Source organism: Chiloscyllium punctatum, chromosome 11 (genome assembly GCF_047496795.1).
Source record: "Chiloscyllium punctatum isolate Juve2018m chromosome 11, sChiPun1.3, whole genome shotgun sequence".
Classification (NCBI taxonomy): Eukaryota; Metazoa; Chordata; class Chondrichthyes; order Orectolobiformes; family Hemiscylliidae; genus Chiloscyllium; species Chiloscyllium punctatum.
The window spans coordinates 74,055,513-74,078,644 of NC_092749.1; the positions used below are offsets into that span (position 1 = coordinate 74,055,513).

The 23,132-nt window shown below is 39.8% G+C and overlaps 1 protein-coding gene across 1 annotated transcript in view; it reads right to left on the reverse strand.

Moving 5' to 3' along the window:
- The window catches only part of LOC140482603 (NADPH oxidase 3-like), a 71,967-nt gene that overhangs the window by 11,060 nt on the left and 37,775 nt on the right, over positions 1–23,132 (reverse strand). The window contains exons 10-12 of the mRNA XM_072580122.1: positions 13,450–13,612; positions 9,341–9,487; positions 3,455–3,579 (exon numbers count right to left, since the gene is read on the reverse strand). Coding sequence (XP_072436223.1) covers positions 3,455–3,579; positions 9,341–9,487; positions 13,450–13,612 — 435 coding nt within the window. The remainder of the gene's footprint in view (positions 1–3,454; positions 3,580–9,340; positions 9,488–13,449; positions 13,613–23,132) is intronic.

Consider the following 23,132-nt stretch of genomic DNA (forward strand, 5'->3'; position numbering starts at 1 on the left):
GTCATAGAGTCACAGAGATGTACAGCATGGAAACAGACCCTTCGGTCCAACCCGTCCATGCCGACCAGATATCCCAACCCAATCTAGTCCCACTTGCCAGCACCCAGCCCATATCCCTCCAAACCCTTCCTATTCATATAGCCATCCAAATGCCTTTTAAATGTTGCAATTGTACCAGCCTCCACCACTTCCTCTAGCAGCTCATTCCATACATGTGCCATCCTCTGCGTGAAAAGGTTGCTCCTTAGGTTTCTTTTATATCTTTCCCTGCTCACCCTAAACACATGCCCTCTAGTTCTGGACTCCACAACCCCAGGAAAACGACTTTGTCTATTTATCCTATCTATGCCCCTCATAATTTGTAAAACTCAATAAGGTCACCCCTCAGTCTCTGACACTCCAGGGAAGAAAGCCCCAGCCTGTTCAGCCTCTTCCTATAGCTCAAATCCTCCAACTCTGACAAAATCCTTGTAAATCTTTTCTGAACCCTTTCAAGTTTCACAACATCTTTCCGATAGGAAGGAGACCAGAATTGCACGCAATATTCCAACAGTGGCCTAACCAATGTCCTGTATAGCCACAACATGACCTCCCAACTCCTGTACTCAATAATCTGACCACGTTACAGGTCCTTTTAAACATTTTCTCTAGCAATGCATAGCTTAAATAGGCCTACTTAAGTCACAATTTGCACTGGACATCTGTTATTCCATGCTCATTCAGCTCCTGTACTCAATACTCTGACCAATAAAGGAAAGCATACCAAACGCCTTCTTCACTATCTTATCTACCTGCGACTCCACTTGTTGTTAATTTATGGGGTTAATATTGCCAAATGTCAGGAAGTCTTGTGTTATACAACCATGAGAAACCACGTTCAGAATGCTATGCATATTTCTCAGGACCGCCACAATGAATGAGGAAGACCTCCACCCCAACGACAAGCCCAGTGTACTGGCTTTTTTTAACTGAACACTGCAAATCAGAGATCAGTTGTTGCATACATACTCTATTCCTAAAATTTTGAATGTCAGTAATAACAGTAATAAATAAGTGAATTCTAAGTATTATGTGTAAACAATATTTGAATATAAAATACTCAAACTCAACAATAAATTAGGACAATTAATGGGCTTTAAATATTTTTGTGGCTGCAAGTTCTCAAGAAACTGTAGAAAGGATTAAAATTGAGACTTTCAAATCAGAAATTTTGTCCTGTCTATTTAATTTTGATATTTAATTTATCTCTTATTTAGCTCTGTTGTAATAAGGTGAACTATGCTCAACTGAAGTATGTAAAGAGAGAGAAAATAAGTTTTGGGGTAAACTTGCAAGGAATATCAAAATGGACAGCAAGAGTTTCTTTCAATACCTAAAAAGGAAGAAAGAAGCCAAATTGAACATGGGTTCCTTCAGGAATGAGGCTAGGGAAATTATTAAGGGAAACCAAAAAATTTCAGAGGAGTTGAATAACTGTTTTGCATCAGTGTCTATGGTTGACAACACAAACAGCATTCCAAAAGTAATAAACATTCAAGGGGAAAATGAAGGAGAGGAAATAATTACAATAACTACTACTAGGGAAAATGTTAGGGAAACTAATTGGACTAAAGACCTGATGGAATTTATCTTAGGATATTAAGGAAGGAGCGACAGATTTGGTGGATGTACTGGTAGTAATCTTCTATGAATCCTTAGACTCCGGTAAAGTCCCAGAGAATTGGAAAATTGCCAATGTAAGACCTTTATTTAGAAAGAGAAGAAGGCAAAATTCAGTTAACTGTTAGTTAGCTAGCTTACTGCCTGTTATTGGAAAAATGTTAGAGTCTATTATAAAGTATGTAATAGTGGATCATCTAGAATGCATAATATAATTAAACAGTGTCAGCACGGCTTTGTGAAGGGGAAATCACGCCTCACAGTTTACTAGAATTTTTGACGAAGTTATAAGCCAGATAGATAAAGGGGAAACTGCAGATGTAATATGTTTGGACTTTCAAAAGGCATTTGATGAGGTGCCACACATTAGGCTACTCAATAAAATGAAAGCCCATGATGATGGATAGAGGAATGGCTAACTAATAGAAGACAGAGAGTTGGGATAAGTGGGGCATTTTCAGGATGGCAACCTGTAACTAGTGGTGTGCCACATGATTCAGTGCTGGTGCCACAATTATTTTCAATATATATTAATGACTTGGATGAGAAAATACTTTAGCTAAGTTTGCAGATGATACAAAAATAGGTGGGAAAGCAAGCATATCTAAACCGCAGGATCTGCAGAGTGATATAGACAGATATGAATGGGCAAAAACTTGACAGATGTAGTTCAATGTGGGAAAATGTGAGGTGATGCATTGTGGCAGGAAGACAGGAACTGGTTGACAATGCAGAAAGGTACAGAATAATGGAATTTGAGATCCCCATTCAGAAATCACAAAAAGCTAGCAGCCAAGTTCAGCAGATAATAGGGAAGCCAAATGGAATGCTGGCTTTTAAATTTCAAAGGGAATGGAATGTATAAGTAAGAAGGTTTTGCTAAACTATGCAAGGCACCAGTCACACAATGGCTGGAATACTGTGAACAGTTTTAGGTCTTCAGTTATGGAAAGGTATACTGGCATTTGAGGCAGCCTGGAGAATGGTTCACTTGGCTGATAACAGTTATGGAGAGACTGTCGTATGAGGAAAGGTTGGGTAGATTGGGCCTGTATTTGTTGGAATATAGAAGAAAGAGGCCTTATTGAATGACAGTAAATTTTTAGAGGACTTCATAGGGTAGATGCAGTTACCCCTCGTGGGAGAGTCTAGGACCAGAGGGAACAATCACATTTAAGACAGAAAGGAGGAGGAATTTCTTCCCTTGGGGGTTGTGAATCTAAAGAAGTGTTTACCACAGAGGGCTTTTGATGTTGGGTCATTAAGTTTATTCAAGGCTGAGATTTTTAATCTATAAAGGAATCAAAGGTTATGAGGAAAAGGCAGGAAAGTAGGGTTGAAGATGATTACATCAGCCATGATCACATTAAATGGTGGAGCAGGGTCAATGGGCTGACTAGCCTACTACTGCTCCTTCATCTTACGGTCTAATCTGATCATATTCAAAAGTCAATTACACTCTTGGTTTCAGAGTCACGATGAATTGTAGAAAAGATACAATAAATTTACCGTCTTACCCTTCTCATTATGAAAATGCAGTTTCCACTGCTTCAAATAGTTTGAATAGGGCTAGCATCAGAAAAGAGTTAACAAGGGTAAATGTTCAGTGTTGCTTTGTTAGTGATCATGTTGACTAGTTATAATTTATAACATGATTTTGGAGCTTGACCAAAATATATGAAATGTTTGTCATTTATTATAAGATGGATTATGGACTGTGGCCTGAATCTTTTACAAAAATACATTAATGACTGATTGATTAATCACTAATCCATTAAAGCATCAAAGGCCTTACCCAGGGTGATCATCAGCTATGCGTTTGAACTCCTTGTTCCAATCTGGCCTGCCGTAAAAAGTCTTCTGTTTCAGCCCGGTGATAACATCTTTGTTTTCTTCATAATGCAAGGCAATATGAGTAGCCTGCAGAAAAGCAAGTCTCAGTCTATCATCAATTGGCTACAAGTCTACAGTATTACAAATTGTACATAAAACCTTTTCTTAACCCCTTAATTGGGTTTCTCAGAAAGAGATTTCAAGACCTATTGGGGTTGTGTGCTGGAAATCAAACCCCATTATTCTCAGAGTCATCACTGTGAGTATCTGATGAAACCAGATATTTTATTGAACTGCCCAATTCAGTTTAAAAATATTCACACATTTTTCATAAACAATGAATCAACTCAATCGTTTAATTATACCAATGGCAAGACAGATATGGATTCCACAACTTCAACTCTACCATTTGCTTAAAATTCCAATACAGAAACAAATTTACTCAGAAAGAGACAGGACACAAGTATTATAAGTGGGGAAGGAAAGAAAGTCAGATATGTGCCGTTTCAACACTAATTTGGACGAGAAAGGTCAATGAGTTTTCTTTCAGTTCATCCTGATTCCTTTTGACTCTGAGGTCACAATAGTTTGATTTGATTTATTTATTGCTGCATGAATTCCGTTATAAAATACAGTGAAAAGCGTTGTATAGTGTCACCTCTCTCCAATAACATCTTAAAACAGAAAAATAAACCAAAATATAGAATATGAAGGAAGGAGAATAAAGAAACAAAGGAATTGTTCAACTATACAGTCCTTCTTGTTACGTGCTCCACTACAGGCCTAATACGAGTCCTTTTGCCATGCTGACGTTGCTGGAATGAATGTCTCTACTCTTCGGCGCCCTTTCGCTTCCACCAATGCCTTCGGAACTATGAGTCATCACTGGATATCGCCAACGCAGACACCACTAATACTGCCAGGTACTGTACCGGCCCAAACTTGCCACCACTGCTGCAATGAGTTTGCTTCAGGCCCACTTCGCTGATGCAACGGCTGCCAATCCCACAGGGTCTCGTACTGTGCCCAAACACACCTTCACCATCGCCTCTTATGAATCTGTGCTGGACACAGACGCCGCCGGGAACACAAACTCACCTCTGCCGCAGCACGCATGACTTGGCTCTAGGGCTGAGGTAAAAACAATGACTGCAGATGCTGGAAACCAGATTCTGGATTAGTGGTGCTGGAAGAGCACAGCAGTTCAGGCAGCATCCAAATAGCTTCGAAATCGACGTTTCGGGCAAAAGCCCTTCATCAGGAATAAAGGCAGTGAGCCTGAAGCGTGGAGAGATAAGCTAGAGGAGGGTGGGGGTGGGGAGAAAGCAGCATAGAGTACAATGGGTGAGTGGGGGAGGGGATGAAGGTGATAGGTCAAGGAGGAGAGGGTGGAGTGGATAGGTGGAAAAGGAGACAGGCAGGTAGGACAAGTCCGGGCAAGTCAAGGGGACAGTTACTGAGCTGGAAGTTTAGAACTAGGGTGAGGTGGGGAAAGGGGAAATGAGGAAACTGTTGAAGTCTACATTGATGCCCTGGGGTTGAAGTGTTCCGAGGCGGAAGATGAGGCGTTCTTCCTCCAGGCATCTGGTGGTGAGGGAGCGGTGGTGAGCGAATGTGGCTGTGGTAGCGAGTTTGTTTCACGACATGGTTGAAGAGCTTCAGCGCAGAGGAAATGACCTGGGAGTTGCAGTGGGAGAGGGATTCCCTGAGATTCTTGTAGAGAGAGGAAGAAAACTTCTTCAAGGCAGGCATCCTTGCAAGAGGATTCGCAGTAGGGTTAAAATCAACGAGGTAAAAACAATGACTGCAGATGCTGGAAACCAGATTCTGGATTAGTGGTGCTGGAAGAGCACAGCAGTTCAGGCAGCGCTGCCCTAGGGCGGCACGGTGGCACAGTCGTTAGCACTGCTGCCTCACAGCGCCAGAGACCCGGGTTCAATTCCAGCCTCGGGCGCTGACTGTGTGGAGTTTGCACGTTCTCCCCGTGTCTGCGTGGGTTTCCTCCGGGTGCTCTGGTTTCCTCCCACAGTCCAAAGATGTGCAGGTTAGGTGAATTGGTCATGCTAAATTGCCCGTAGTGTTAGGTAAGGGGTAGATGTAGGGGTATGGGTGGGTTACGCTTCGGCGGGGCGGTGTGGACTTGTTGGGCCGAAGGGCCTGTTTCCACACTGTAAGTAATCTAATCTAATCTAAACCTGTCAGGAACCCAAACTCACCTTCAACGCCGCTACCACGAGTTCAAACTGAGCCTACTTGCCGACGGTCATGAGTCCACATGGGCATGTTGATTCAGTGTCTTTTATTCACTGGTTGAAAATTCACCCTTTCAGTCTGACTTTTCTTTGCCTTTTCCATTCAATGAGAGAATGTGCAATGAATGCAGCTTAAGGTAAATGGTAAATGAGAATTGGCAATTTTGTTACTTTTCTGCGTAATAGCTATTACGCAGTCAAATAGCTGTTACAAAGCTGAGCCTACAACTGTATAATTGAAAAACAAAACGGAAGGACTGTCTCAGAGCAAAACAACTTAGTGTGCAGACGCCATGAATAAGGCATCATAATAGATGAAACTCACAATGAGTTCCAGTCACTCGTTCTTAAAGCTACAACATCTTCTGCAGTTCCTACTGATGATGCACTGGATTCCACCATCAATACAGATGGGGATTTTTGTGGAGCCTCTTCCTTGGATAAATTGTGTAACTTGCATGGTAATCTATGATTGGATTTGGTTGGATTGTAGAGTTTTGATCTGATACACTGTGGGATCGCTGATTTCCATTTATTGCATTCATCTATAGGTTAGTATGCATTCAGTCCTATGTTACTGTTCCATTTGGTCAGCACCCCATTTTTAAATATGCCTGGCATGCTCTCCTGACTCCTCATTGTAATATGATGATATTGTACTGAATTAAGTGACAGCAAAGGACATTATAGAATCACAGTACTGTCAAATTTAGATTCAGGCCAGTAATCTGGTACATATTGCATCTTTGTCAAAGGTATTAAACCATATTAATATGGCACGTGCTTCCAAGATAAAATCAGAAAATAAGAAGCAAATTCTAATTTGCAAAATATCTCAACCAGACAATTACACTCTAGATGTCTCAAAAGACTGTTTACTTACCAGATGTTAGAAACAGAAAAAAACTGCAGATGCTGTAAATCAGAAACGAAAACAGAAATTGCTGTAAAAGCTCAGCAGGACTGGCAGAATCAGTGGAGAGAAAACAGAGTTAGCATTTCGGGTCGAGTGATTCCTTCTCCAAGAAAGAGTCACTCAACTTGAAATGCTAACTCTGACGCTGCCAGACCTGCTGAGCTTCTACAGAAATTTCTGTTTTTGTTCACTTATCAGTTAAGGTTCAAATCAAAGGAACACAGCTCCATCTAATCAGCATAAAGCTCATTGCATTATCTCATAATCCTGTCCTTTCCAAAACTGGCATTGAATTTCACAGAAAATAAGAGCAGGAAGAGGCATTCAGAACTTTGAGCCTGCTTTCCCATTCAATATGATCATGGCTGATCATCCAACTCAGTAACCTATTCCTGCTTTCTTCCTGTAGTGTTTGAACTCTTTAGCCTTAAGAACAATATCTAACACCCACTTGAAAACACTCAATGCTTTGACCTCAACTGTCTCCCATGACAGAGAAGTCCACAGGCTCACCACTGTCTTGGTAAAGACATTTCTCTTCATCTCAGTCATTAGACTTTTACCTCAGGTTCTGGACTCCCTGCTCATAGGGAGCATCCTTCCTGCATTTATCCTTCCTAATCCTGTTAGGGTTGTATTGACTTATGTGCGTTCTCCCCAGCCCCACCCCTTGTTCTTCTAAACTCCAGTGGAAGATCTAATCTCTCTTCATCCTTCAGTTCTGCCATCCCAGGAATCATCTGGTAAATCTTTGTTACACTGCTTCCATGGTCACAGCATCATTCCTCAGGTAAGGAGAATAAAACAGCACACAAAACTCCTTGGTCTCATCAAGGCCTGCAGCAAGACATTCCAGATCCTGTACTCAAATCCTCTCATTATAAATGCCAACATATCATTTGCCTTCTTTACCGTCTGCTGCACCTGCATTCTTACTTTCAGTGACTAGTGTACAATGACATCCATGTCCTCCCATTGGATTCCTTGTTGAGTTTTCCCATTTAGCTTGTTTGGTGGGTTTAGTAAAATGAGATATTGAATATTGATGCAGTGAGTTTGGGCTGATAACAAGCATTTTACAAGTAATAATCACCACCAATTGACAACTTGTTGTTGTTGCCTTGTGAAAATCTCACTCCAAAGTTTGTGAAAAGCTCAAAAAATGCCACAAGTTGCTTCCAACATGAGATTGGCCTCATCAGGCTTATCATCCATTCTACCACACATCTTGCCATTGACCATGTTGCTCAGGTTTTATCCCTATACTTTTCACCAAAAAAAAACACATTTCAATCTTAACATTCTATATTTTATTCTATGTTCTATGTAACCTCAACCAGCAGAGAACACCAATGACAGTGATAATTGAAAGTCTAATCAACAAGGAGAAGACTTTACAGGTCTCAGGCGAGAATGTAACTTCTTCAGCAACCATGCATAGAAACATAGAGAAGGAATAGGCCTGCTCTCAGCTCACATTGCAATCTCCAACTGATAACTTCTCATTGCTTTGCTTACCAAAAAACTACTGCTTTAAAGATATTCAAAGCTGCCACTTTTACTGCTTTTTCAGAAGAAAGCTAAGAAATTGCTTGAAAATTGAAATTACAAGAGGGTGGAATAGCTTTCTATGAATTGTTACAAGCAAGTTCAGGATGGTTCGAGTATTTCAAGACAAATGCAAGTTTACATGATCCGAGATTTATTACTGAGGTAGCAAGTGCTAATTTAAGAGCTGCAGATGCATATCCTGTAACTTTAAAGGCTACATTGAGGAGAGAAGTTAGTTATCCTGTTTTATATTAATTGTCTGGGGGACATATGGCTGACACCCCAGACTGCCACCAAAATAGGTCACCTGAGAGCCACCAGATGTACAACAAGCCTGCCCTACAGCTGTAAAGTGTTGAAGGTGGGCAAAATTATTACAGGGCTGGATATTGTATGCCACAGTAAATGTGGCACCCACCTTTCATCTGTAAGGTAGGGTGAGTCTGGGAGTTGGTGGGAAGATAATGGGCTGGACACTTGTCTTATTTCATATGCTCAGCTGTACAAAACACGCCTAGAGGGACATATAATATCCAGTCCATGGTAAATTGCAGCACTGGGATGTGCTATGACTTGGATAAATCCATTTAATGTTATAGGATACTCAAGAGGGTAAGGCAGAAATTTTGCAAGCAATCTAGGATGGTCCCATTTTAAAGAAACGTCAATGATGAAATTCAAGCACAATGGACCCTTCAAAATGCCCTGCTCCACCACCTCTCTCACTATTAACTGTCCCTCCATAAGCCCTCCCTCCATTAGCTCATTCAGTTGCAGCTATCAAATCAGTTATCTTCCACAGGCTCACTCAACAAATCTTCAATCTCCAATAAACTACAGTATTTTAAATGCCGAAATAAAGATTTTCATCACATTTTGACACTTATTCATGTGATTAATTAATACATTAAATATATAAAAATGATTTTTTTCATCTAAAACTTGAAGGTCTGGAACATAAATCTATCTTTATTACATGCTTTCTGTGGGAAAGTGATTACTATTTAGTGTGTTTTTGTTTAGCTCACCATTTTCAGGAATACATTAGGAGTGCATATGCAAATTTTATTCTTTAACATGCAACATAAGTAAAAAAATGTCCAGAGTAAAGCAATAAATTCTCACTCACCTGGTATTCATCCCAGGCAGTGAGGAAAATGTGATAACTCAGAAAGCGACTCCTTCCTCTCTCCATCAATTGCACTTCCAGAGATTGCAAGAGATCTGCAAACCATTCAAAAGAATGGGTATCCCGGCATATCCAATAGAAGTAAACCTTTACATATCCAATAGAAGTAAACAAAAATGTTTCAGAAATTCCATCGCATTATGAAAACATACAAGTTGAAAAAAAGTTAAAATGACAATGGAAATAAAATTTGGTGAGTAATGGTATCATCATTTTTTGGGCAATTAAGGAAAAGCAGTAAGCCAAAGGAATTATTTAATACACATGAGGAAACAAAACAACTATTGTGACTTTTCAAACTTAATTTTTCTTTCACATTTTGTTATATTTTCTCTAGGTCCACATCCAAGATTTTACAATTTCCTAAAAAAAGCTAAAGTGAATGCATTAAGTTTTCCTCTATTAATTGATGTACCTACTTAATCCATCTTGTTCCTTATGTAGCAGCACCTGGTCTAACGCTGCAACATATTTTAAAATTGGTAAAGCTCATATTGCACTTGCAAAAGATTTCTCTGTGCAATGTGTTTCTAAAGGAATTAATCAACATAGTTTCCTTTTAGAATCTGATCATTGTGCAGCATTTGTGGGGAAGCCAATATTTATTCTTAAAAGATAACAGTGAACCTCTCCACTCCAATGTGGTACAGGTACATCCACAGTGCTGTTGGTTAGAGAGTTCTGAGGTTTTTATCTCCAAGTCAGAATGGGGTGTAACATGGAAAAGTTGGAGATAGTCACGTTTCCTTAAATTTCGTCTCTTTGACCTTGATGATCAAAATTGTATTTTTGGGAGGTGCTGTTTTTGAAGAAATTAATTTTTGTAGTGCAGCTTGTAGGTAGTGTATATATATCATAGTTACGGTTCACTGGTGATGAAGGGCATGAAAATTTAAGGTTTTGGTTTAGGTATGAAATAATTGAGCTACTTTATTGTTGGAAATTCACTCAATAGGCTAGTGGACAATATTCCTTCATATTCCTGACTTATGCCTTGTGAATGGTGAAAAGCTTCAGGGGAGGCATAAACTGAGGTGCTAGCTGGAAAGTGTGCAAGTTTTGACCATACTATTTACAATTAAATTTCTGTCAACAGTGACCACTAGAGTGTTGATATAGAAGAGTCAGTGATGATAATTGCACTGAATGTCAAGGGCAGGTAGTTACATGGTCAATTAGGAGACTTTGCATATCTTTTGCATGACTGCTATTTATCATTTACCAGCTTGAGTCAAATTATTGCCAAGGTGTTGTGCATGAAGGCATGAGCTACTCCATAACTGAGGAGTTGCAGATGGAACTTATCATAAAATTACCTTCAAATGTCCTCATATCTGATCTTATAAAGATTGAAACACATCGATGAAGCAGCTCATGCTGCTTGGGCCTAGCACATTATCTTGAAAACCATCCGCAGCAAAGTCCTGGGTCTGAGATGATTAACATTCAGTAATCACACCATTTTTTGTATTCAGTATGATTCCTGATAATGAAAAGGTTTCCTCCTGATTCTAAATTAATTTCAAATTGACAAAGAAGCTTTTATGGCCCATACTGTCAAACACAGCCTTGATGTAAAAGTCATCACATTCCTCTCAATTCTGACATTTTATCCATGTTTGGACCAAGTCTGTATTGAAGTGTGGAACTAAGTGATCCTAGCAGCAACCAAAGTGTGTATCATCAGTAAGCATAGTGAGCGAGTGCCACTTGATTGAAGTCTTTGTAACACCTTGAGAATAGACTGATGGGGCAGTAATGGGCCAGATTAAAAATAGGTAGAGTTTTCTACCACATAGAGTGGTTGTGAAAACAGACTGTTTCAGGGACCAAGACTATTACCAGGACTTTGGTACAAATATCATCTCACTAATAACCATTGCTCAGGCTGTAATTCAAATTAACAATCAGACTTTGACATTTTTTTAAAACTGTAAAAGGAAGTTCGAGAAAATTAAGATACCTTGGTAATGAAAACATGTGCTGCATTTTGTCAATCATGTAAATGACCCAACATTGGCCAGGAAGAGTACATCCCCTCAATTTTACAAACAGAAGCTAATTAAATGGCTCCTCCAGGGTTGCTGAATTGTTTAGTATGGGTGTTGACTAGGAATAACGAGGAGCCAAATATTGATGGTCATAGTTTATAGGACCCAAGAGTAATTAAATTGTTATACAAAGCCTTAAACAAGAACTGTTTGGAGTTTGTAACAAAACAATGTAAATATTGTACAGACTTCTAACTTGTTTACTGACTGGACTTATCAAATTGATAAAAATGATCTGGAAGATGAATTTGTAGAATACTCTTGTAATCATTTTCTGGTGAAATATGTTTTAGAACCATTAGGATAAATCTAATTTAGATTTAAAGGCTCAAAATCTCCAACAATGACAGACCTGCCCTTCCACTTAACTGAATATATTTAAAAAGGTCAAACTTTTGATGCAGTGTCCAGAAGTCCTTCAGCACAAGATTCCATGAGAAAAACAGCAGTGCAGAAGACATATTCTCTTTTTTGGCAGTAACTGATAATTTAAAGGTCCAGTCTTTTCATGAATAAGCGTGATTTGGTGAAACGATAATTGGATAGTAAATGGGTGACTTCGTGGTTGCTGGATGAGTGGGTAGGTGGATGAGTGGGAACATCTTCCGTTGTATATGTGGCTTAGATGATTCAGAGACTGAAAGATGTGGGCCAGTATTGTGCAATGAGGTAGAGTTAATTAGTAATCTCATAACATAGGACCACTGGGAAATAGTCATCTAAATCGAGTTGAATTCCATATGAATTTTCAAAGTGACATACTCCAATACTACAAACAAAACTCTTATATTTAAAACCAATTCCATAAGCTTGAGGGGAGAGCTGGCTAAAGTTGATTGAATAAATGATTGAATAAATAAACTGAAGAGTATAGTTGTAAGTGAACAATGAAAAACACTAAGTAACAGTTCAGAACGTTAAAGAAAAATACACTCTATTCAAAAAAAGGATCTCAGAAAAAAAATGTTTCCTTGGTTTACTAAGGAATTTAAACATAGCATTAGATTAAGAGTAGAGGTTTATAATGTTACAAGGAATAGTAGTAAGCCTGAGAATTTAGAATATTTCAGAGTGAGCAAAGGGCCTCAAAAAAGTTGATAAAATGAACATAGAATAGATTATAATAGCTTTTACAAAACATAAAACAGTTTTAAAGAGTGAGAGGTGACCTCATTGAAATCTACAAGATTCTGAAGGGACTTGACAGGGTAGATACCAGAAAAAGAGCCACACTTTGACAACATCCTAGGGGATGCCACTGACCAGAAACTGAACTAGACCGGCCTATAAATACAGTGGCACAAGAGCAGATCAGAGGCTAGGAATCCTGCAGCAGTTCTGGTCTCCTTACTTGAGAAAAAATAAACTGGCACTGGACAGGGTGCAGAGGAGTTTCACCAGGTTGATGCTAGAGTTGAAAGAGTTGGCTTATGAGGACAGATTGACTAGATCGGTACTATACTCATTGGAACTTAGAACAATAAGGGGGGAATCTTACAGAAACATATAAAATTATGAAAGGAATAGATAAGATAGAAGCAGGGTGGTTGTTTCCACTGGTAGGTGGAACTAGAATTAGGGGGAATAGCCTCAAAATAAGGGGGAGCAGATTTAGGACTGAGTTGAGGAGAAACTTATTCTTCAAAAGGATTCTGAATCTGTGGAATTCCCTGCTCCAATGAAACAGTTGAGGCTACCTCATTGAATGTTTTTAAGGGAAAGATAGATTTTTGAATAGTAAAGAAATTAAAGGTTATGGTGAGTGGGCAGGTAAGTGGAGCTGAGTCCACAAAAAGATCAGCCATGATCTTGTGGAATGGCTGAGTAGGCTGTGCAGGCCAGATGGCCTACTCCTGATCCTACTTCTTATGTTCTTATGTTAACTCACCTCTTGGCTCCTCAAAGCATCCCTTGTTAAATGTCTTATTATGTCTTAGTTTGTGTAATATCCTTTGTTCATTTTCAGGATAAAATAATACAATGACTTACATTACCTACCCTTTCTACTTTCATTGTTGTTGCTGGTTGATTGTATTTATACCAAATAGATTTCAATACAGAAGCAAAGGGGGTCACTCCAATTCCTGTAGCAATCAACACACTAACTTCATAATAGAATACGTCTATACAGGCAGTTCCAAAAGGACCATCAACTGCAACTCTGTAACACATAGGAAAATGTGCACTATGGCTTAAAGTGAACAGACATGTAACTACATAAGGCACCCAATATTCATCATTACTAACAAAGTCACTTCACAGTTACAGTATTTGCAATTTTCAGTTACTTTAACTAGTGTGAGGTTTACAGGATAATAATATTGTAATATTATTATGTACCCCTAGTCATAATGTTTACACAAGATATGCAGGGAGGGGTATTTAGCATTTGCCATTTTTAATCTTTCTTCCTGGTTGCCTTGATACGATTCCATCTTTGCTCAAATCTTTATCCTCCATGTCTTAGTGTTAATAAGCTACTTCATTATGGAGAGCATCACAGTTCAACCTAAACATTTATATACCTGATATTAAACCAATACAGTTTTCAACAAAGTCATAGAGACATACAGCACGGAAACAGACCCTTCGGTGCAACCCATCCGAGCCAATCACACTGCCCAAACTGACCTCGCCCCATTTGCCAGCATTTGGCCCATATCCCTCTAAATCCTTCCTATTCATACACCCATCCAGATGCCTTTTATAGAGACATAACAGTAACAAAAAATTAAAGGATTGAATCATAATAACGGTCCCTAAATTTGACTCCTAAATCACATACTAACCCCTAAATTTAAATTTTGTAATTCAGGGTTGGAGATGTTGTAAAAAGGTACTATATCATTATTGATTATAGAAGATAACTACATTGTCATCTGTCAAACTGTTTTCAAGAACAGTTACAAACATAGGGTTACTACAAGTTTACCAGTAAAAACTTACAGGTGATCAGGACATCAAAGATCATCACCTGGAAGAATTCACTCTGCTCCAGGAACATTGAGACCAATTGTAGTCCTCCAATTGTTATCATAGCTATGATTACTTAATTCAGCATGCATCAGTAATTAAATCAGGGACTTCATAACAAACCATATTGCTATATCAGGCAGCACTGAGACTGCAGAACAGTATTGTATCTGGTTTATTTATCAGAGTCAAACAGGCAACACATATTGTATGATAAGAGCACAAAGAATTGTAATGGACCATTTGGCCCATCAAGCCTGCCTTGCTCTTCAGTAAAATTGTTGGTGATTGCCTCAGGCCTCAATTTCTGTTTTATACGTCATAAATCTCAACCCTCAGATAGTTCAAAAATCTACCCACCTCCTCTTTAAATATTTTCAGAGATTAACTCCACAAAACTCTTTGGAGTAGGGAATTCCAGACATTCACTGCTCTCAAGGAAGTAATGCCTTTACATCTCAGTTTTTAATGAGTGTCCTCTAATTCTGTAACTAATTCCCCTAATTTGGGGATCCCCCACTTTTGAAACATCTTTGTAACATCTACCTTGTCAACCCCTCAGAATTGTTTATATTTCAATGAGGTCACCTCTTGTTTTTCTGAACTCTAAAGAAACAAGGCGTAACCTATTTAGCCATTTTAGATCAGTGAAACCCTTCATCCCGGAAAAAGCCTAGTGATTTTTTTTGGATCTGCCTCCTTATACCTTTCTTAAATCCAGGAACCCAATCTGTACATAATATTCCAGGGGTGGCCTCCACAACACCTTATATGGTTGTAACAAGACTTCCCTGTTTTTATTCCCCCAGCAATGAAGGCCAAAATTCTTTTTGCCTCCTTAATTAATTGTGGTACCTGCATACTAACTTTTTATGTGTTATGTACATGAACATCCAGATCCCTTTGTGCTGCACTTAAATAAAAGCAAAATACTGCATACTCTGGAAATGTAAAACAAACTCATTAAACTCATCATGTCCAGCGGCAACTGCAAAGAGAGTAAGACAAGATTAAATCTTCTGAATTGAATAATAGTTCTAAAGAAGTCATATCAGATTCAAAATGTTAACTCTGTTGCAAGGTTTGTGAAGGTTTATAGCTCAGGTTTTCTCGGGCTTTCTTTTCTTGTGTAGGCTTGCTCGCTGAGCGGTAGGTTTGATATCCAGATGTTTCATTACCTGGCTAGGTAACATCATCAATGGTGACCTCCAAGTGAAGCGAAGCTGTTGTCTCCTGCTTTCTATTTATATCTTTCTCCTGGATGGGGTTCCTGGGGTTTGTGGCGATGTCATTTCCTCTTCGTTTTTCTGAGGAATTGATAGATGACATCTAGATCTATGTGTTTGTTTATGGCATTGTGGTTGGAGTGCCAGGCCTCTAGGAATTCTCTGGCATGTCTTTGCTTAGCCTGTCCCAGGATAGATGTGTTGTCCCACTCAAAATGGTGGTTTTTTTCATCCGTGTGTACGGCTACGAGGGAGAGAGGGTCGTGTCTTTTTGTGGCTAGCTCGTGTATTCTGGTGGCTAACTTTCTTCCTGTTTGTCCTACGTAGTGCTTGTGACAGTCCTTGCATGGAATTTTGTAGATGACGTTGGTTTTGTCCATGGGTTGTACTGGGTCTTTTAAGTTTGTTAGTTTTTGTTTGAGAGTGTTGGTGGGTTTGTGCGCTACTAGGATTCCGAGGGGTCTTAGTAGTCTGGCTATCATTTCTGAAACTTCTTTGATGTATGGTAAGGTGGTTAGGGTTTTTGGCTGTGTTTGGTCTGCTTGTCGTGGTTTGTTCCTGAGGAATCTGCGGACTGTATTTTTTGAGTATCTGTTCTTCTTGAATACGTTGTATAGCTGATTCTCCTCTGTGTTCCGAAGTTCGTCTATGCTGCAGTGTGTGGTGGCTCGTTGGAATAGTGTTCTGATACAGCCTTGTTTGAGTGTGTTGGGATGGTTGCTGGTGCAGTTAAGTATTTGGTCAGTGTTTGTCGGTTTTCTGTATACGCAGGTTTGTAGTTGTCCGTTGTCCTTTCTTTCGACTGTGATGTCCAGGAATGCGAGTTTGTTGTCGGTTTCTTCCCCTTGGTGAACTTTATGCCTGTGAGGGTGTTGTTGATGATGTTAAATGTCTCTTCTATCTTGTTTCATTTTGTGATGACAAAGGTGTCATCTATGTAGCGGACCCAGATTTTTGGTTTGATGGTTGGTAGGGCTGTTTGTTCTAGTCTTTGTATTACCGCTTCTGCTATGAATCCTGATAGTGGAGATCCCATGGGTGTGCCATTGGTTTGTTTGTAGACTATGTTGTTGAAAGTGAAGTGGGTGGTGAGGCACAGGTTACCGAGATGCTGACAAGAAGGATTTCCTAGTGGCATTAGAAACCACATTGAAGGACAACAAACAATCACGGAAGAAACACAACAAACGATCAGACAGACAGTTGCACCTACTCTGAGCCGAAAGAGGGAAGGAAACAAACTGAACACACAAGAAAAGAAAGCCCTAGAAAACCTCAAAAAAGACAAAAACATCGTTATATTACCTGCAGACAAAGGTTGGCTCACAGTCATCCTGAACAGAAGGGACTACATAGAGAAAGCCAATACACTACTCGCAGACACCAACACCTACCAACAAGTGGCGCTAGACCCAACCCCACAACTAGGAAACAAAATTACATATCTCCTAAGAAAATTATACAATTCCGGATAATTCAACAAGATGGACTTCCAAAAAATGAAACCCGACGGGACCAACACCCCACGATTCTACGGACTACCAAAAATCCATAAACCAGGAGCCCCCCTCTGACCCATAGTCTCACTACCCGGAACACCCTTACAGACTGGCCAAAGAACTACACACAAGATTGAAATAACTCGTAGAAGAGTCACAGCACTCCATCCACTCCACCCAGGAATTCCTAAAAATCATCAAAAACACCAAAATAGAGGAAGACAAAGCAATGATCTCATTCGACGTAACAACACTGTTCACCTCCATCAACATCGACCTGGCAAAGGAAACACTTACCACACTTTTAGAAGAGACCATCACACACACCCCAACCACCATCAATCACATTACCAACAAAAACAACATGAAGCTAGTAGACCTGTGCCTCACCACCCACTTCACTTTCAACAACGTAGTCTACAAACAAACCAATGGCACACCCATGGGATCTCCACTATCAGGATTCATAGCAGAAGCGGTAATGCAACAACTAGAACAAACAGCCCTACCAATCATCAAACCAAAAATCTGGGTCCGCTACGTAGATGACACCTTTGTTATCGCAAAATGAAACAAGATAGAAGAGACATTTAACATCATCAGCAACACCCTCACAGGCATAAAGTTCACCAAGGAGGAAGAAACCGACAACAAACTCGCATTCCTGGACATCACAGTTGAAAGAAAGTACAACGGACAACTACAAACCTGCGTATACAGAAAACTGAGAAACACTGACCAAATATTTAACTACACCAGTAACCATCCCAACACACACAAACGAAGCTGTATCAGAACACTATTCCAACGAGCCATCACACACTGCAGCATAGACGAACTTTGGAAAACAGAGGAGAACCACCTATACAATGTATTCAAGAAGAACGGATACTCAAAAAATACAGTCCGCAGATTCCTCAAGAACAAACCATGACAAGCAGACCTAACACAGCCAGAAACCCTAACCACCAAAGAAGTTTCAGAAATAACAGCCAGACTACTAAGACCCCTCAAAATCCTAGTAGCACACAAACCCACCAACACTCTCAAACAAAAACTAACAAACTTAAAAGACCCAGTACAACCTATGGACAAAACCAACGTCATCCACAAAATTCCATGCAAGGACTGTCACAAACACTACGTAGGACAAACAGGAAGAAAGTTGGCCACCAGGATACACGAACACCAGCTAGCCACAAAAAGACACGACCCTCTCTTCGACTGGGACAACGCATCTATCCTGGGACAAACCCCAGGAACCCCATCCAGGAGAAAGATATAAATAGAAAGCAGGAGACAACAGCTTAGCTTCACTTGGAGGTCGCCACTGATGATGTTCCCTAGCCAGGTAATGAAACGTCTGGATATCAAACCTACAGCTCAGCGAGCAAACCTACACCCCGTTAACTCCGTTCCTTTCTCTACAGATGCTACTTGACCTGATGAGTTGCTTCAGCATCTTTTGTATTTCCTTCCCTCTGTCCAGCACTTTTCTGGAGTCTTTCTACAGTTAAATCATACTTTACCTTTTGATTCTTCCTACTACAGTGCATGACTTCATGTGCCTGCATTAAACTCTATCTGCCAGGTTTTGCCCACTTACTCAACCTATCTATTATTCCCTTTGCAGATTCTTTATGTCCTCATCATAACAAATTCTCCCACCCATTTTATATTGTCAGCAAATTGAAAACATTACACTCTGTCTCCACCTTCACGTCACTAAAATAGGTAGTAAATAATTGAGGCCTGAGGACTTACCTTGTGGCATAGTACTAGTTACACCTTTCAGTTTGAAAAAGATTTAATAATCCTGACTGTTTTTCTTCTGTGTGTTAAGCAATCCTCAATCTAGGCTAATACATTTCCCCCAATCCCATAACTGTCTTTTTGCGTTGCACAATATTCAATGCCTCCTCAAAATCCAATTACACGATATTACCATTTCTCCTTTATCAACTCTGCTTATGTCCTGAAAGATCGACAGTAAATTTGTCAAGTGTAATTTCCTTTCACAAAACTGTATTGGTTCTGTTTGATTGTGTTAAGCTTTTCTAAAGTATTGCCATTTTTTTTCCCTAATAATGGATTGTAGTATTTTCTCTAGCATATCATCAATTGATGATATGTGTTTTCCATGGAGAAAGACATGAAGACTTGGGAACTTGGGGAAGTTCATTGTGATATCTTGGGGACAGTCAATATCATTATAGAGGAGGTTTTAGATGTATTAGAATGTATAAAGGTGTATAAAACTCCTGGTCATGACCAGATATATCCAAGATTACTGCAAGAGGCTAGAAAAGAAATTACGGGGGTTCTGGCTGATATTTTTGCATTTTCATTAGCCACAGGTGAGGCCCCAGAAGACTGGAGGGTAGCGAATGTTATGCCATTATTCAAGAAGAGCTGCAAAGACAAGCCTGTAGACCAGTAAGCTTAACATCTGTGGTGGGTAAGTTACTTGAGAATATTCTGAGAGATAAGATATACATGCATTTGGAAAGGCAGAGTTTGATTAGGAGTGGACAGCATGGCTTTGTGATTGGAGATCATGCCTATAAAATCTTTTAGAGTTTTTTGACGAAGTGACCAGAAAGGTTGATGAAGGCAGGGTGGTAGACATAGTCTACATGTATTTCAGTAAGGCCTTTGAGGTTACACATGGTAGGCTGCTCTGGAAAGTTAGATCGCATGGAATCCAGGGTGAGCTGGCAAATTGGATACAACATTGGCTAGATGGTAGAAAGCGGAGGGTAAAATGGAAGGATGCTTCAGACTGGAGGCCTGACTAGTGGAGTGCCTTGGGGTCGGTGCTGGGACCATTACTGTTTGTTATCTATATCAGTGATTTGGATGAGAATGTACAAGGGGTGATTAGTAAGTTTGCTGGTAACACTAAAATAGGAGGCTTCATGGACAGTGAGGAAGGTTTTCAGAAATTGCAGCAGGACCTTGCACAGGGATGTGGGCCAAGAAATGGCAAATGGAGTTTTAATATAGATGAGTGTGAGGAATTGCATTTTGGAAAGTCAAATCAAAGTAGGGGTTTAATGGTGAATGGTAGGGCCTTAAGGAGTCTGGTGGAACAGTGGGACTTTGGAGTTCACGTTCACAGCTGTCTGAAAGTGGAGTCACAGATAGACAGGGCAGTAAAGAAGCCTTTTGACACATTGGCTGTGAGGGTGTTGTTGATGATGTTAAATGTCTTGTTTCATTTTGCGATCGTCAGGGCACTGAGTATAAAAGTTGGAAAGTTATGTTGTAGTTCTACAGGATGTTGGTGAGGCTGCACTTGGAGTATCGTGTTCAGTTTTAATTACCTTATTACAGAAAGGATGTTATTAAACTGGAAAGAGTGCAGAAGAAAATCACAAGGATTTTGCCTGAACTCAATGGTCTGAGTTATGGGGAGAGGTCGGACAAGCTAAGATTTTTTTCTTTAGAGCATAGGAGACTGACCGGAGACCTTATATAGGTGTTTGGTGAAGAAGGCGTTTGGTATGCTTTTCTTTATTGGTCACAGTATTGAGTACAGGAGTTGGGAGGTCATGTTGCGGCTGTACAGAACATTGGTTAGGCCACTGTTGGAATATTGCGTGCAATTCTGGTCTCCTTCCTATCAGAAAGATGTTGTGAAACTTGAAAGGGTTCAGAAAAGATTTACAAGGATGTTGCCAGGGTTGGAGGATCTGAGCTACAGGAAGAAGCTGAACAGGCTGGGGCTGTTTTCCCTGGAGCATCGGAGGCTGATGGGTGACCTTATAGAGGTTTACAAAATTATGAGGGGCATGGATAGGATAAATAGACAAAGTCTTTTCCCTGGGGTCGGGGAGTCCAGAACTAGAGGGCATAGATTTAGGGTGAGAGGGGAAAGATATAAAAGAGACCTAAGGAGCAACTTTTTCATGCAGAGGGTGGTGCGTTTTTGGAATGAGCTGCCAGAGGATGTGGTGGAGGCTGGTAAAATTGCAACATTTAAGAGGCATTTGGATGTGTATTGGAATAGGAAGGGTTAGGAGGGATATGGGCCGGGTGCTGGCAGGTGGGATTAGATTGGGTTGGGATATCTGGTCGGCATGGATGGGTTGGACCATAGGGTCTGTTTCCATGCTGTACATCTCTATGACGCTATAAGAGGCATGGATAGGGTGAATGCACTGAGTCTTTTTCCCAGGGTTGGAGAATCGAGGACTAGAGGGCATCAGTTTAAGGTTAGAGGGGAAAGAATAAAAGGGAACCTGAGGGGCAACTTTTTTATACAGGGTGGCATACATATGGAATAAACTGTCAACAGAAATGGTTGAGGCAGGTACATTAACAACATTTAAAAGGCATTTGGACAAATACATGGATAGGAAATGATTTGAAGGATATGGGCCAAGTGCAGGGAAATGAGGTTAGTGTGGACAGACATTTTGGTTGGCATGGACCAGTTTGGGCCAAAGGGCCTGTCTCTGTGCTGTAAGACTCTATGACTCTAGAATACAAAATGTTGCTTGACTGTCCCATGGATTGAAGCATTAGGCACAAAGATAAGCCGTTTGAATTATGAAATGGCTAACTTTGCGCTGGTTAAGATTAAAGTGAACCTTGGGAAATTTGCAACTATAACAAATTGGATATAAATATTTAATTCTTTGCACCATGGTCCCATCAAAAAAGACTCAGTCAAAGATGTCTTGCCTTGGAAATGTATCCCATTATACAACTCTAAAAGTGAAAATCACCATTGTCCCAGAAGACCACAGGCTTCTCTCCAATTGGAGAGACTTGACTGATTAAGAGTTGATCCTGAAGGTGACCAGTCTGCAGATGATGGACGAGGTTGAGAAGGCAAGATCCTCATAGTGACTTCAAGCAGTATAGGAATATGTGGCTAACAGAAGATAGAGCACTGAATACATGAAATCGTATTATGATGAATTGTACTAGCAGATAAATTCCACGATTGGTATGGAATTTTCCTTCCTTCTGCATCAAATTGAATTTCTTAGAACTAAGATTTGCTGTCTTTCTGAAATATCAAATCAAAGGTACTAAGGTTAATTGAATAAACTTTCTTAAAAGCTTGCATATGTTCTGATAAGATGTACATGTGATAAACACTTATAATCTTATTTTACTTATATTTATCCCATAATAACTAAGCTGAATTACGATGTTGGTGTGCTGAAAGGGCTGCATTGGGTTAGTCTGAACATACTCTCCAATTTCTCATGCGGGACTGAAATTTAAAATGCGCTAAAACCCCCAATACTAAAGATTATAAAAAACTTTTGACCAGTGTGGAACTGAACTATACAAGGTTCATCCCTATGTAAAAAGGAGAAAGTGAGGACTGCAGATGCTGGAGATCAGAACTGAAAAATGTGTTGCTGGAAAAGCACAGCAGGTCAGACAGCATCAAAGGAGCAGGAGAATCAACGTTTCAGGCATAATTAGCTGATAGACCAACAATGTTTTTGCCTGATATCAATTTCTGATTTCACATAAAATATATTTTTTGCTGAAAGCTGTTATAAAATCAAATAGGTCTGGAGGTCTTTGGTTTAATTTCTCCTCTGAACTGATATTGTCTCTAGTGAGGGAAACATCAGTTGAATTTGCTGTCACAACTGCACCAGCACATCTGGATATACAAGGAGCTAAATCGTTACCACTCATGACCCTCAGCTGATGATTTGTACATGAAAGTGCACTTGTAGGTAAATTACATGAAGGGCAGAGGCGATGCTTCTATTGTCTAAATAGCCTGGTTGCATTTACAGTTTAGGAACCTTCAGGAAGAATGGAAATTGAATGAAATGAAACCGCAGAATTGTTAGCATTATTTTAAACAGAGGAAAGGGAAAAAGAAGCAGTTCCGCCAGATTCTGATTTTTTTTTTGGTGCACACGGCTCATTTGCATACTTAAACCTTCTACTTGCTGTATATCCATAATATGAATATCCATAACAGAAACAAAGTACTAACACT